Source organism: Emys orbicularis, chromosome 2, assembly GCF_028017835.1.
Source record: "Emys orbicularis isolate rEmyOrb1 chromosome 2, rEmyOrb1.hap1, whole genome shotgun sequence".
Lineage (NCBI taxonomy): Eukaryota > Metazoa > Chordata > Testudines > Emydidae > Emys > Emys orbicularis.
The window spans coordinates 271,191,980-271,208,350 of NC_088684.1; the positions used below are offsets into that span (position 1 = coordinate 271,191,980).

At 41.9% G+C, this 16,371-nt stretch overlaps 1 protein-coding gene across 1 annotated transcript in view; it reads right to left on the reverse strand.

Annotated features, from left to right (window-relative positions):
• Window positions 1-1,846: 1,846 nt before the first annotated feature.
• CUL2 (cullin 2) overlaps window positions 1,847-16,371 on the reverse strand; it is a 98,086-nt gene continuing 83,561 nt past the window's right edge. The window contains exons 20-21 of the mRNA XM_065398175.1: window positions 12,480-12,596; window positions 1,847-3,776 (exon numbers count right to left, since the gene is read on the reverse strand). Coding sequence (XP_065254247.1) covers window positions 3,645-3,776; window positions 12,480-12,596 — 249 coding nt within the window. The 3' untranslated portion in view covers window positions 1,847-3,644. The remainder of the gene's footprint in view (window positions 3,777-12,479; window positions 12,597-16,371) is intronic.

Genomic DNA, 16,371 nt, shown 5'->3' on the forward strand with positions numbered 1-16,371 from the left:
AGTGGCAGCGATTCACTCCTCCCTATAGGCCCTTAAGAATGTAAGAACGACCATACTGGGTCAGATCAAAGGTCTATCTAGCCCAGTATCCTGTCGTCCACTGGGGCTAACGCCAGGTGCTTCAGAGGGAATGAACAGAACAGGTAATCACCAAGTGATCCATCCCACCACCCATTTCCAGCTTCTGTTCTGAGGCGAGGTCATGCAGTAAGCAGGCATGGACTAACTCAAATCCCTGGTCGATACCGCATGGGCACATGCACATCATACCGTGGCGCACTCCCAGGGACATATATTTGAAGAAACTAGATTTCCCAAAAACAACCACCTCTCCCATAGCCTGCTTCCCTACCTCTTTAAACTCCTGTGGTTTGTTGTCATTTTATTGTATTTTTGATTTGATTCACAGGGCAGGGAGCTTGTCTTTATTTCCTCACAAAGCAACATGCACATCCATGAAGGTACACAAATCCTGTATGTCACTTGTTTTCCTCATTTGTATACCAGTTTATAGTTGTCTAGCTTCTGGACACCATGTAACACAGTCTTTAGTATTTACTGCAGAGTCCAAACTTGCTCTCGGTCAAGGAAAGCAAAGGTCAATCTTGCATAGTTTCAAAATTACCATGATCGGATTGGAAATTCTTATTGATTCCTGCTTGTGCTGTGTCTTGTACAAAAACTATGTTGTCGCATCAGCTCCCTGGAGTTGTGTGAAACTTGTCTCAGCTCATGCCACTCTGGATGTCTTCAGATATATCGCAGTGAAGCTAAATACTAATCAGATCAGGAACAATTACTCCTGAAGGGTGTCTTCACCAGACTTTATTACCTCAAAATTAATTAATTAACAGTTAATGGGAAGTACTTAACACATTTGTGAAAATTAGTGTGGACACTCCCCCACATTCCTTCTTTACTCCTAGTCATCAGCCTATATGTTACAGGATACATTCTGCCACTTATTGTCCTAAAGATATAATTGAACGATACCAGTTTATAAAAAAATAGTTTCTCCTAAAATAGTTTTGTCTATTACATAGTCAACAGACACATTCTTTAGAATACCGGTACACTTGCCTAAAGTGGGGAGCTATGAACAGATTAAGAAAGATATGCTCTCACAAGCTATTTTGAAAGTTTCCTCTTATACATTGCATGGCATTGCATAGATACAGCACTTTTGAGAGTTTCAAGACAAAGTTCAACATTACAAATAATGCAGTTTGATCTGGGAAAGAAAACACAGGACACACCTTAATTTTTAAAAATAAATTTAGATTTAAATTGATATTCTCAACATAGGAATGATCAATAATGCCGATTAAGAGTGACAGTAATATCAGGAAAAAAAGTTTTGCTCTCAGATGCTGGACAAAATAATGTTTTCAGATCCAGCAGTATGGCTGCAAATATACCAGCAAATCACATATATTAACAGGCTTGTTGCAGATGAAAACCTCAGATTTAATTTTGTCCCATAATGGAACACACGGACTGTAGCATTTTTTTAAATCTGCCTTTTCCTTCCTCTTTTTGTAGCTTGCACCTTCTCTTGTTACCTATTAGCATTTGCTGGTGTTTTGAGATGACACTTGCCAGGTTGTTTAGTTGCCAGGCTGTAGCACAATGCTGTAAGCGATATCACCCTGTGCCAAGAATGACTTCAGTGAACTAACCCAAGTTGAGAAGGCTGAATCTTTTCCCTACTTTTTCCCTGGGGGGAGGGAGTGGATAGGAATAAATTCTAAAGTAAAATTCAAAGCATTGCATAGCTACAGCTACATTTCAAGAGAAGGGCACTGACTCAGTTTGTGTATAATTATGAAAGATTTGTACGGGGATGCCAACTATACTGGAATATATGGATCTTTTAAAATGACTAGACATGTCTTGACTAAGAAGTACACTTGTCTAAAAAAACTCCAGAGATAAGGTAACACTGAAGCCCCAGATGTTTGTTCTGGAGCGCACTCAGCAAAAATTCTGTTTAGTCTATAGCGTGGCTCTGTAAAAGATGGCTTGTAAAAGTTTGTCCCTGACCAGATGAAATGTTAGCATTCTACTAGCAAGACCCATGCGTAAACACATTTATACTAAAAATTCTAGTGAGAGTATAGACATGGGAATAGAAAATTGGACAGTAAGGAGCTGTCTAGTATACAGAGAAGTCACAAGAGGAAATAAAGTATAGACTTGCCTTAAGAAGCTTTAGTACCATCTTTTGAATGCATGTGTTTGAAAGTACAGTAACTGAGCTCCCACTCTACATAATGGGGACCTACTGTATTCTATCACTCAGCTCAGTACCGGATATTATTCTGGGAAGTGAGCCAGGTGTTGTAAATCTAGATTAACCTAACAATGCTACTAAAAGCATGCACCATGTATATGCAGAAATGTGTAGTGCCCATTACTGTTACTTACTCAGCAAGACCCATGTAAACAAAATGTTTTAGCACATGGTCAATGGATTCCGGTATTAAACACATAAGCCAATCTAATGTACCTAACTAGGTAATTCACATTGTCATCGTCTAGGAAATGAGAGACTGAGCAACAGCCTGAGTGAACAGAGGAAGCTAGCAAAGGAGAGGAAGCAGTAGGAGAAAGGAGTGAATAAAAGGTGCCTTAGGAGCTTGGGAGAAAGGACAGAAATCCTCTTCAGGAACTGGAGAGTAGCAGCAGGCGCCTTCTGTATGTATGGCTTCGATCCACATATATCGTATATAAAGTGAAATAACAAGCAAATTTTGAATTACTGGTCAATTATATTCCTTCTCAGGAACGTGATGAATGGAAATTTATGATAATCACCCTAACTTCATGAATTATGAGACTTTAATTCTCTCAATTGCCTGGTTATTCTCCTGCTGGATATTGTGAGAGAGAGAGAGAGAGAGAGACACATATGTGGCCTTTAGACATTGACAAAATATATCAAAATTAGCCTGATCCCAGATAATCAAAACATGTACTTTAACATAAATATATTCTTTTAAAAGACTGTTTTACTTACTGTGTTTAGTATTCAGCTACTTATAAACAAGTTCCCATGAAAGAGCTATATCGAAGGAAATTCAGAAAATGAACATAACTGACACTGTTTTCAGAGCTTCTAGGACCACAGAATATTAACAGCCATGATTTCATAGCTACTTTTATAATCATTAACCTGGAGACACATTCCATTTCTTTATTTTTTTTATTTGACAAGCAGCAGTATCATGTTCATCTTTTTTATTTTACATTTTAATGTAGATACAATTATTAGGATATCTGTCATATTACAATATTTAGTTTAACTTTTTCTTTTAAGATACATTAAAAAACATCAACTGCAAACGTGAAGGAGGGGAAAAAAAAAAAAAAGCATGGTACCCAACCAAATTTCCACATTTCAGCAATACTTCACTCATTCTTTTAGTAAAGTTTTAAGAAATGTCATAATGACATGAGCTTGAAATATCTATAGGCATTTTCATTGACGCTCATGACGTGGCACTGGTGATGTTGTAAACAGCAGAAAAACAGGGGCTGCCAAGTGACCAGTTATGGAGGCACAGACCTGCTTCTTCCCACAGGAACACACCAAACAGTGACAGCAATGATCTCCTTACAACCACACCTGCTGGAGAGCATCATCATGCTACATAACTGTATTCATCTGCTGAGGCCTGGCTTCGCTCGATGTATTGTTTATCTATCAGAACTTCAATACACTTCTTAATCATGCTGATACTTGGGTTAAACCTAGCTCTCGACTGGCTAATTACCTGTGGAAGAAAAACATTTAATATATCACTTATTCATTAACATCGCTTCAATGCAAATGCAATATAATTTTCTCTAAAGAAAAAAAAGACCACAAAAATGATTATTACATACTATATTTCTGAGAGACAGAAAGCCTCCATCATGTACTAAGGTCAAAACACACACACAGATTGTTTCTTTCCTGACTATATCTATGTCTTTTATTGGTTAAGTTTACTTTTCTCATCAATGGAAAATTGCAACTTGCAGTTGCACCCCTTGGTTAACTTGTCACACAACAGATAAAGGGAAACATTCAATTTAAAATTCATATAGTGTAAATTTCTTTACCTATATTATTAACTTCTTATATCAGTGGTTTTCAACCTATGGTTCATGGGCCCCAGGGGGTCCACAGACTATGTCTAAGAATTCTGCACCTCTATTTGAATTTTTTAGGGGTCCACAAATGAAAAGGTTGAAAATCACTGCCTTAGATAATAAAAAAAGAAAATCATTTTAAAAATCCAATGTGGTTTTCGCTAATTATGTTGTTTACTTTTTGAATTTGTCAGCTTGGCAAATACAGTAGAAATCAGTTAGGTCAGTTTCACTTCCGAGTTACCAGTACTGCAGTGTTTCATTTGTGAACATTATAGTTTGTTATTTGTAAAAGAATAGTTTCAATTAGAATATAAAACTAAAATAATTATTAGTCGTAGGTTTTATAACTGTTTTTATAAAAAATGTTGAAGCAATTTGAAGTGATTGACAATATTCCTTTAACGTGGGTTTATAGTCTGGTTGCCAAATGAATTGTGCTCAAGATTACACGTAAAGAGATAACTAAAGAGGTTAAATCTAGCATGGGATCTCAGAGCTAAGCACAGTTTTCTCTTCATGAATCATCGTAAGTAAGGCTGGTTGTTTGTCATGGCAAAAAAAAAAAAAAAAAAAGGTAATTTTAGTTTTTTTAAAAAGGAAGGATAATAGCAAACAAGTTCATTTTCCTTTTCAATAGCCATTGCTAACAGTTTAAAGACATATATATGAAGACAGAAAAATACAAAAATACACCAAATGATAAGCATTTTACGAAACACTTGGTAGCATGTTTGGACAAAACATGTTATCCATTCATAAATTACATGTTTTAAAACCATTAAAAAGAACCTCAGCTCACTCTCCCATACTCCACTATTCAGGACAAATAAAGACAAATTAGAAAAAATGGAGCCTTTTAGTAGCAGTTTGGCTGGGGTTGATAGAGCCCGTATTTTGAATGAAAAAAACTAAAAGGCACTTTCTGTAATAGACGTCGTGGCCTGACAGTCTTAATTATCCTCAGTAATCATTGGATAACACATTTCCCATAACTGTACTTCACTTCTTTCATTCCTACAAAGCTAAGAGAGGACAAGCTAGATTCTGTAACTCCTTATGCATCATAACCAAAATTGTCTGCTGAGTTCTAATTGATTATACCTGTGCTGCTTCAGCCCCAGACTTTGAAGGAATTGGACAGATGCATTGAAATGCCTAATTTGGCCTGCAGAAGCGTAATCTTTTTCTGGGACTAACTTTCCCCACAGTGAGACATTTGGGCTGTGCCTCTCTTCTTCTAACTACTCGAGGCAGTTCAGACTTGTTCATAAGATTCTGGAGCTTGGCCATGCCCTTTCCATTCACACATCAGATGTGTTGAAACACTGGTAGATAAATTAAAAAAACCTATTCACCCATGATAACTAGATACACAATGATTGTGGAAGACATCATCATGGCCATAGCTGAAGAAAACAACAAGGATCTTGGAAGATCCATAAACCCGGAAACCCTGGACGCCCCATCATCTCAGGCATTGGCACTCTTACAGCAGGATTATCTGGCTATTTGGACTCTCTCCTCAGACCCAACGCTACCAGCACTCCCAGCTATCTTCGAGACACCACCGATTTCCTGAGGAAACTACAATGCATTGGTGTTCTTCCTGAAAACACCATCCTGGCCACCATGGATGTAGAAGCACTTTACACCAATATTCCACATGAGGATGGACTACAAGCTGTCAGGAACAGTATCCCTGATGAGGCCACAGCAAGCCTGGTGGCTGAGCTTTGTGACTTTGTCCTCACCCACAACCACTTCAGATTTGGGGACAACTTATACCTTCAAGTCAGTGGCACTGCTATGGGTACCCGCATGGCCCCACAGTATGCCAATATTTTTATGGCTGACTTAGAACAACGCTTCCTCAGCTCTCGTCCCCTAGTGCCCCTCCTCTACTTGCGCTACTTTGATGACATCTTCATCATATGGACCCACGGAAAGGAGGCCCTTGAAGAATTCCACCTGGACTTCAACAATTTCCACCCCACCATCAACCTCAGCCTGGACTAGTCCACACAAGAGATCCACTTCCTGGACACTACAGTGCAAATAAGTGATGGTCACATAAACACCACCCTATACCGGAAACCTACTGACCGCTATACGTACCTACATGCCTCCAGCTTCCATCCAAGACACATCACACGATCCATTGTCTACAGCCAAGCCCTAAGATACAACCGAATTTGCTCCAACCCCTCAGACAGAGACAAACACCTACAAGATCTTTATCAAGCATTCGTAAAACTACAATACCCACCTGGGGAAGTGAGGAAACAGATTGACAGAGCAAGACGGGTACCCAGAAATCACCTACTACAGGACAGGCCCAACAAGGACAATAACAGAACACCACTGGCCATCACATACAGCCCCCAGCTAAAACCTCTCCAGCGCATTATCCACGAGCTACAACCTATCCTGGAAAATGATCCCTCACTCTCACAGACCTTGGGAGGCAGGCCAGTCCTCGCTTACAGACAACCCCCCAACCTGAAGCAAATACTCACCAGCAACTACACACCACACCACAGAAACACCAACCCAGGAACCAATCCCTGTAGCAAACCTCGTTGCCTACTCTGTCCCCATATCTACTCTGGCGACACCATCAGAGGACCCAACCACATCAGCCACACCATCAAGGGCTCATTCACCTGCACATCTACTAATGTTATATATGCCATCATGTGCCAGCAATGCCACTCTGCCATGTACATTGGCCAAACTGGACAGTCCCTCCGCAAAAGAATAAATGGCCACTAATCGGACATCAGGAATGGTAACATACATAAGCCAGTAAGTGAACACTTCAATCTCCCTGGTCATTCCATTACAGATTTAAAAGTCACTATCATTGAACAAAAAAACTTCAGAAACAGACTTCAAAGAGAAACAGCAGAACTAAAATTCATTTGCAAATTCAACACCATTAATCTGGGCTTGAATAGGGACTGGGAGTGGCTGGCTCATTACAGAAGCAGCTTTTCCTCTCCTGGAATTGACACCTCCTCATCTATTATTGGGAGTGGACGACATCCACCCTGATTGAATTGGCCCTGTCAGCACTGGTTCTCCACTTGCGAAGTAACTCCCTGCTCTCCATGTGTCAGTATATAATGCCTGCATCTGTAACTTTCAATCTATGCATCCGAAGAAGTGAGGTTTTTACCCACGAAAGCTTATGCCCAAATAAATCTGTTAGTCTTTAAGGTGCCACCAGACTCCTTGTTGTTTTTGTAGATACAGACTAACACAGCTACCCCCTGATAGCTGAAGAAATCATCTTGGGTCTCTCTCAACACTTGTAAGAGTATTGTCCATACTCTTGCGCAGCCCGAGAGAGCAGAAGGTCTGTGAGAGGCTAGATGAGTCTATTACTTCAGAGGAGTATACTTTTTTTTTTTTTGCTGCTCAGTAGTCAAGCTGTATGACTACCATTGAAGTTCAGTGAGAATCTCAGTGCTTAAGTCACTTCTGAAAATGGAATATATACTTCAAAGTCATTTAGGTGCTTCTGAAAATTTACCCCAGTAGGCAATTTGAGATGATGAAAACCATTAGAAAGGAGAAAGCAACCATCTTCCTAGCAATGGAAGAAGGGGGAAAAAAGCAAATACAAGCAGACCTGACTATCTGAAAGCAACAGTATCTTTTGCCAGCAATCTCTCATTTGCTTCCCTGGTGAAAACGATTTCACATTGCAACTGGATACAGCAGGGGACATCCTAGCTTGGGGTGGGCAAACTTTTTGGTCTGAGGGCCACATCTGGGTATGGAAATTGTATGGTGGGCCATGAATGCTCTGGGGATGCAGGTTCCAGGGTGGGGCCAGAAATGAGGAGTTCATGGTGCAGGAGGGGGCTCCGGCCTGGGGGTTGGGATGCTGGAGGGGGTGAGGGCTCCGGCTAGAGGTGTGGGCTCTGGGGTGGGGCCCGGGATGAGGAGTTTGGGGTGCAGGAGGGGGCTCTGGGCTGAGGCAGGGGGTTAGGGTGTGAGAGGGGCTCTGGGTGTGGATTCTAGGGTGGGGCCAGAAATGCTGGGTTCAGGGTGCAGGAGGGTACTCCGGGCTGGGGTATGGGGGAGAGGGTTGGGGTGCAGGAGGGTGAGGGCTCTGACTGGGAGTGTGGGGATTGGGGTTCAGGAGGGTGCTCCGGGCTGGGGCTGAGGGGTTTGGAGGGCAGGAGGGGGATCAGGGCTGGGATAGGGGGTTGGGGCATGGGAGGAGGTCGGGGTGCAGGCTCTGGACAGCGCTTACCTCAGGCAGCTCCGGAAAACAGCAGCACGTCCCCCCTCCAGCTCCTACACGGCGGCGCAGCCAGGCGGCTCTGCATGCTGCCTTGTCCACAGGCGCCGTACCCGGAGCAGCAACATGTCCTTCCTCTGGCTCCTACGTGGAGGCGCGGTGCTGTCCAGGCAACTCTGCACACTGCCCTGTCCGCAGGCGCCACCCCTGCAGCTGCCATTGGCACAGTTCCTGGCCAATGGGAGCTGCAGAGCTGGTGCTTGGGGTGGATGCAGCGTGTGGATCCCCCTGGCTGCCCCTACGCATAGGAGCTGGAGGGGGGACATGCCACTGCCTCTGGGAGCTGCACGAAACCACGGCACATACGGAGCGGGGCAAGCCCCCGACCCCGCTCCCCAGCAGGAGCTCGAGGGCCGGATATGGCCTGTAGTTTGCCCACCCTGTCCTAGCTCAATGGACATCAGGTGGAGTTTGATTCAGGGACCTCTGTTATTCACCGATAGCCAAGTCAGTTTGCTTGTATTCACTGTCCCTTTTTGGGTGGAATGCCTCTTATGCCTAGACGAAGCTCTGTATCACTTCAGCTTGTCTACACTACCATGCGGGGTTGATCTAAGATACGCAACTTCAGCTACGTGAATAGCGTAGCTGAAGTCGACGTACTTAGATCTACTTACCGCGGTGTCGTCACTGTGGTAAGTTGACAGCTGACGCTCTCCTGTCAACTCTACTTGCACTCCTCATTCTGGTGGAATACCAGAGTCGACGGGAGAGCGTTCAGTGGTCGATTTATCGCGTCTATAATAGACGCGATAAATCAACCCACGCTGGATTGATTGCTGCCCACCGATCCAGCGGGTAGTGTAGACAAGCCCTTTGACTTGAACTTCCGGTATGCTCCACTGTTGATTTATTTATGATATGGTTGTCATTGTATCCCACAGAGGAATGCTCCTTCCTCTGGTGATCCTAGAAATCCTAGAGGCCCAGCTGGCCACTCAACTTTGGGAAGTTGATGCTCTGAAGACTTTTTCTGATCTTGTGTATTGTGGAGGGCCCTCATTCTTCAAGACTGGCATTCAAGGTCAGGAATCTGAGGGAGGATTTTACCACCATAAGGGCTTCATGTTTTCTCCAACTGAGAGACCGGATCACTACTGATTGTGTTTTTACTCTTCTTCATGTCTTTTTTGGGAATGATTCCAGGCTCACAACAGGAATCCCTGAAACAACATGCAGTCTTGTACGTGGAGTAACCTCTAAGCATGAAATCAGAACACCCAGGAATTGCGGATGAAGATAGATGGATGACAGTTGTGTGGAGATCAGTGTCTGGATCTTACTGTACGCTCCCTGTATTGAGAAGTCTCTGGACATCATAATGGAGTACTTTTTGGTTCAGGGACCTCTGGGTCATTTGATGTTCTGTATCTATCTCAACTTTTACACAAATAATCCTTTAAGAAGGGAATTAAAAATTCCTTTGATCAGTAAATGGGGTAATGATGGTTACCTCCTTTGCAAAGCACTTCAAGATCTACTGATGAAGAGCGCTAGGTATTAAATCATCACATATCTGTATGCCAAAAGCATGGAGAGGGTCCTCCTAATCTTTCCGCAAGGTATCCTGGATTATGCTCTAAAAACACTAGTACAAAATGAAGCCCTGAACTACTCAAACTGGCTACTAACAATACCTTCATAAGCACCTTGGGGTACACAGATTAAAAGGTACGGTTTTGTATTGATAGCGATGATTTCTGTAGGCAAAAGAAATTTCAGACAACAGGTCTAGACTGGACTATGCAAGGAAGCATCTGCCAGGTCCATAATCATTAGAAAGTATACCGGAAAGACTGCAGTGATGGTGGAAGCTAGAGTCTCCAGGCTAAGTTTTGTTTTCTTCACTGATCTGATTGTTCAGCCTCTTGAGAGAGGCATGATGGTCTGAAAAATCCTTAATTGGTGAGGATGTTTTGGCATGGTGAGTCTCAGGTGAAAGAGAGGCCTAACCACCCTGTGCTGAGATGTCTCTGGAGGAGTCTTGGCTGGTGTAGGGTGGGATGCAGTCCCCTACAGGTTTGGACTGTAAGTCCCTTCCTGTGGGACAGGGAGAGTGTATATACTGAGAAAAACTGGTAGAATGTTCCCTTTCTGAGGGTCCTAAGAGGGACTCCTCATAGATGGAGCTCCTCTTGGCCTTTTACTTGCTTTATTTAACTTGCTGCACAATGGTGGGAAAGTCGGGAGAAACAGGAAGGAGCTTAACGGGTGATCACATTCAGGGCTCAGAGCTCTAGAAATTTTGATTCCCTAATGGGGGGTGGGAATGTTGGGGAAGTCTGTGCTTGCTGCTACTGGAAAAAAGCTTTAAAAGCACTGGGATAGCTAAAGTGGGAGTACTGAGCCACTGTTCTGTTTGAGCTGCCAGCCAGAAAATCTGGTGCCTGGTGGAACGTGTGTGGCCACATATGAACTGCCATTAGTACCTACAGGAAGAGGTACAAGTGTCTCAGACAAAGAAGTGACATTTTTTACTAGAAAAATTTAATGGGACTGAAGGTAATATTAAGAAATCTGAATGTACTGACATTGACATGAAATAAAAACGTTGCAAGAACTGGGAAAGAAGCATTTCAAGTTGGACAGTTAAGAAGCTAAAGTTTTAGAATATGTATCATATGGGTGTGACTTGTTCTTTGCCTAAACAAATTAGTCTAGAGAGAAGGCTGCACCAACTTAGTATTAATTGTTAGACTTCTATAACACTATGCATAATTTGCTCTGCATCTTGGAAAAAAGTTTCAGAAGCACCCAAGTGACTTCGTATCCTAAGGCCCAGTTTCAAAAGTGACTTTAGCTCCTAAGTGCCTAAATCCCTTTAGAAATTGGGGCTTATGGTCCTAAGTCAGTAAGGCATTTTTGAAAAGTTTACTCTAAGTTTATTTGGAAGCTATGGCTGACTACTTGATGAGTGGAGTGTCAATAAGATAAGTGACAACACTGCTGTGTGATTTTCACTGGTTGCCATTCAATTTCTGGGTGGAAACTGAAGTGTTGATTTTGCCTATAAAGCTCTAAATGTTCCAGGACTGGTCTTGATAGACTGCTTCCTTCCTTGTTCTGTACTGCCAGAGTGGAGATCTGCAGAGGCATCTGAGCAGGAGCGCTCTTCAGTTATGTATGGGAAGGAGCTGCCAACTAGTTTTTTTCCTGTAAAACCTCCTTGACTTGGTAATTCATTCCTTCTCTTGATGCAAAATAGCCTAAATCTACCACCATCTAGGCATGCTGCAAGACTCACCTGTCTTTTAGGCACAGTAGGAGTGCAGAGGGAATAAGGTAGATACCGAGATGGAATGGGTTATTGATTTACTTACTATATTACTTGGTTATGATTGGATTTTGTTATAGGATGTAGGTGGCTTATCATATAGTATAATTATGTGACTTTAAGTGATGGAAGATCACCTAGGCCAGGGTTTTTAAAAGTGGCTAAGATTGAGGGTTTCTCAATTTTGGAGAGTTCAAACTAAGATACATTAGGGAACTGATTTTCAGAAGGTGGGTGTTCAGATCTCAAGCTGAATATACCAGATCACTAGTGACTTTTGAAAATTCTGGCCGTACAGCTCTGGATAGATGTCCATTCTGGGGTGGTCTTGGGGGTGGGGATGAAGAAAAAGCGGGAGAATCAATGCAGTCTAGAGAATTTAGATACTTTGTCTTCCCTTAAAATTGAGATGTAGTCTAAAATTTCAACATACTTTTAAAATCTGAGCTATAAAGCAAAATGAAATCCAGCCTTATCATAAGAGTTCTGGGCTTGCTGGGTATCACTGTGAAAATTATACATTTATTAATGCCTGTGACAGGGATAACTGCAGGACCAGATGACCACAACTAAACATTCCCACTTAAGTAAAACTCCTACATTCTGAACTAAAGCAATTTAGAAAAATTCTTGCCAGTCATTAAAATATTAGTTCTGAGGTATACACTGCCTCAGTTTTGTGATTAAACACAGCAGTCAGTCATCATACAGCTTTTCATTTAGATCATGATAATGGACAGAATTTCCTCTTACCTCCTGAATAAGAGCATTATGTCGCAGCACTTTACGTGCTTTCATGATACGGACTATAGCAGCTTGAAGGTACATTTTCCTGTCTTCATCTACAGCACTTCTGGTCTGCTCCATCTCCTGAAATATGGGGAAAATGGTGATGCTGCAAACACACTAGGATCAATAAGCATTCAGAAAACATCTACAATGCTTCTGACTTTGCTAAAGGAAAAAAAAGTCAAATTTTAACAATGAAAGCTAGTTAAATCTCAATTTTAGAGCTTCTGGGCAGGATTCTTGTCTATGACTACAGCACACAAAATGCAAGTTGGGGTGGGAATGGGGGGGAAGGGGTGAGTTCTAAAGTAGCATAAAGCTTACTTTTTGCATTGGCTTGATCCCAGTGAAGTTAATGTGCAACACCAGTCTTTCTGTGCAGTTAGGGCAGCCTCAAGATTGCTGTAATTTACAATGACCCATGCGTCTGACGAAGTGGGCATTCACCCACGAAAGCTTATGCTCCAATACATCTGTTAGTCTTAAAGGTGCCACAGGACTCTCTGTTGCTAATGACTGCTTGTGACACTCTGTACCTCAAAGCAACATCCTGGAACCCCCATATTCACCACTGCCATATAATTATGATATGTTTTGTAAAAAGCATGCCTTGTGAGGTATCATTTTAAAAGTCTTGATCTGCTGAACATCAATATCCTGTTGGATTGTATGTGCTATCACTGTATGTGAAGTTATGAAGTTTTGCTATGTGTGTGTTACTGAAATACGTTGTGAGGTTAGGAACACCCACAACCAATCTTTCAGGTACAACAATGCAGTAGCCGGACAGCCGTTAATGGCTCATCAACACCTATGAAGGAAAGAATCCCAGAAAATATACACATATGTAGACATCTCAGAGGGAGCACGTATACAACAGAGACTGCTTGACCAATGGGAATTGCCTGTTACCCACACGTCATAGCAAAAGATCTTTCCAGCAAGCTGGAAGAAACTATAGAAGAAGGGAAGTGACATCATAACTTGGCCTCACTCCCTCCACAACTCAACACCTGGAAACACATCTGGAGGACAAAGACTTTGAACTCGGGGAGGGTGGTCCCAGCCCGTGTATTGAGGATCTATAACCTGCATGTACCATCTGTCAGGATGAGACACTGCTTGATTCAAATCCTGTTTAGTTTGTAGAACTTAGACTGCGAATTTAACCCACTCTGATCTATATGCCTGCTACTTATAATCACTTAAAAAATCTTTCTTTCTGTAGTTAATAAACCTGTTTTATATTTTACCTAAAACAGTGTGTTTCGGTTGAACTGCTTGGGAAATCTGCTGAGGTTACAAAGGTTGGTGCACATCCATTTTCCCTTGCAGAAGCGGCGAACCAGATAATAAACTTGCACTGTTCAGGCTTCTGACCAGTGCAAGACATGCAGTTCTGGGGTGCAAAACAGGGGAGCTAGGGGGAATTGGCTGAAGCCTCTCTATTGTTGGTTCATGAGTGGCTGGGAAAATATTCATGTAACTCAGCTGGGTGTGTCCCTGCCTGTGGATGTCTGTGTAAATGCAGTACCTGCCAAAGGTTTGTGGCTTGACAGCATCATGGAGTGAGAGGGAGTCCAGGTTGCTGGAACAAAGGGCTCAGCAGTCCCACAGTCCAGGTTGCACCTCGGGGACACCGTCACACTGCTAACAACCCTAAGCAGCCAAAACCACAGCTAAGGATCAGTATCAGAGTGTCCTGTCCAAACCCTCTTTCCCTGATACATGAACAGCACAGAACAAGAGCAGTGTTAGAGTCTCTGTAGCCCATAACTGCCACCAACAGATCCCTCTGGAGCTAGATATTTTAGCTTCAGGAACAGATTGTACAGGTACTGCAGCCTGATCTACATAAAGCATGATATAAAAACATAATTATAGCTCTGCATATTTGCAGTTTTTGCTCACTTTTTAAACTATAAAGCTCTCCTAAAATTCTACAAATCCCTTTCTTAAATGTAAATCCTTTTGAATTAGCATTCTCTAATGAGAAATTGTTTAAAACTGTCCCAATCTGTACTAACGACCTATTATTCCCCCACATACACAGGCAGAAATGCTTACTGTTTCAGTCAGATTAGTATCTATAAATTATGATTCATGTGATCAGTGTTTTATATAACAAAGAGAGATGCTCCTGCCTGGAGGACCTTAATGAGTTCAGGCAGATAAGACAGTTTATCATGAAGTGGTGAAGATGTCTGAAGAGATCAGTGCAAAAAGGCTCCATAAAAGAGGTGTGTTTTCAGGAGGAAGATGTTCTTGAAAGATGAAAGGAAAGTTGCTTGGTGTCTGAGATGAGGGAATTTCAAAGCACAAGAGGTGCCATGGAAGAAGGTGAAAATCTAAGAACGGGATAAGAGTGCAAGGGTAGCTTCAGAAAGGCTTAACATGGAAGGATAAAGGAGGAGAAAAAGAGCACATATAAAGGAGCACGACAGCTGAAATGGATCTTGAAAGTGAGGCCATGGGGCCTGGACTTCATGCAAAAGGCAAGAGAGCTAGAGATGAATAAAGGTAAAGTTCCTGGTAGAGGGAAAAGGAATAAGCTATGGTTTGAGGATGTTATGCTCAGTAAAGGAAACAAAGAATTACATGTAATCCTATTTCCATTTTTATACAGATGTGCCTGCAGCTGGCTAAGTTTTAACAACCACCACCACCTTGAGATGACAAAAAAATGAACAATCTAGCAGTCTTACTAAAGAATGGTTCTATAAAAGATTTTTCATAGAAACTCTGAAAGCTGGCAAGTGAAGCCCAAATACGAACCACCTAGAGGCCTTGGGTGGAAACTTCTACCTCAAAAAGTTGCTACTGCATTAGCTGAGTATACTTTAAACAGAAAAGGAAACAATCAATTCAGGCTTTGATGGGATTCTTCTAATTCAACATCTACCTTTCAGGAGACAAATACTGGGCTAGATGAATCGGGTTGGAAGGGACCTCAGGAGATCATCTAGTCCAACACCCTGCTCAAAGCAGGACCAATCCCCAGACAGATTTTTACCCCAGTTCCCTAAATGGCCCCCTCAAGGATTGAACTCACAACCCTGGGTTTAGCAGGCCAATGCTCAAACCATTGAGCTATCCCTCCCCCCATGAACCATTGGTCTTACCCAGTATGGATGTTCTTATGTTATATTCACCTTGATAACAAGCATATAGATACACACACACCTATCAAAAATTTTGAATTTTGAATGGACTTTTCTAAAGGCTCTATATGCAAAGCTTCATATACTCTGAAGCAAATGGCAACTGAACAGGGTCGGCTGCAACAAGGTCTGTGGATTCTCTTAAACTGACCGACTGGGATTTCTGTAACAGTGTCATTTAAATTTAAAAATATATTTTAATAAATAAGAATATGAATAATATAAAAATAAATACTGGAGCACATATAGTAATTGCGTGTTGTTTCTGTATTATCTATTTCCAGTGTGTCTTAGATTTCTGTATTAACAATACGATTACACTGCAGAAGTTAGCAAGGGAAAAAGATATGCTGGAACTGCTAGATCTTTGGACATTTTAGGAGGTGTGGAAATCAAACTGAAATTGTGGGATAAACACATTAGCTGCACATTTCTACAAGAGTGATCAGCAGTCAAGTAGCAGACACTATAAAACACCCAACATTTTTATCTTGAGAGCTGAAATATATTGAAATGAATAGAATAGTTCACACCTCTCAGAACTATTGTTCCATGCTGTTCACTCAAGACAACATCACACAGTATTCTAGTTCACGCCTAGCTCACAATTTCAAGCTTAATCTTCAGAGCCATGAGGGTCGGAAGCAATTTTAAAAAAAATAAAGTTTACATTCTGGAGTACAATTCTGTGACAA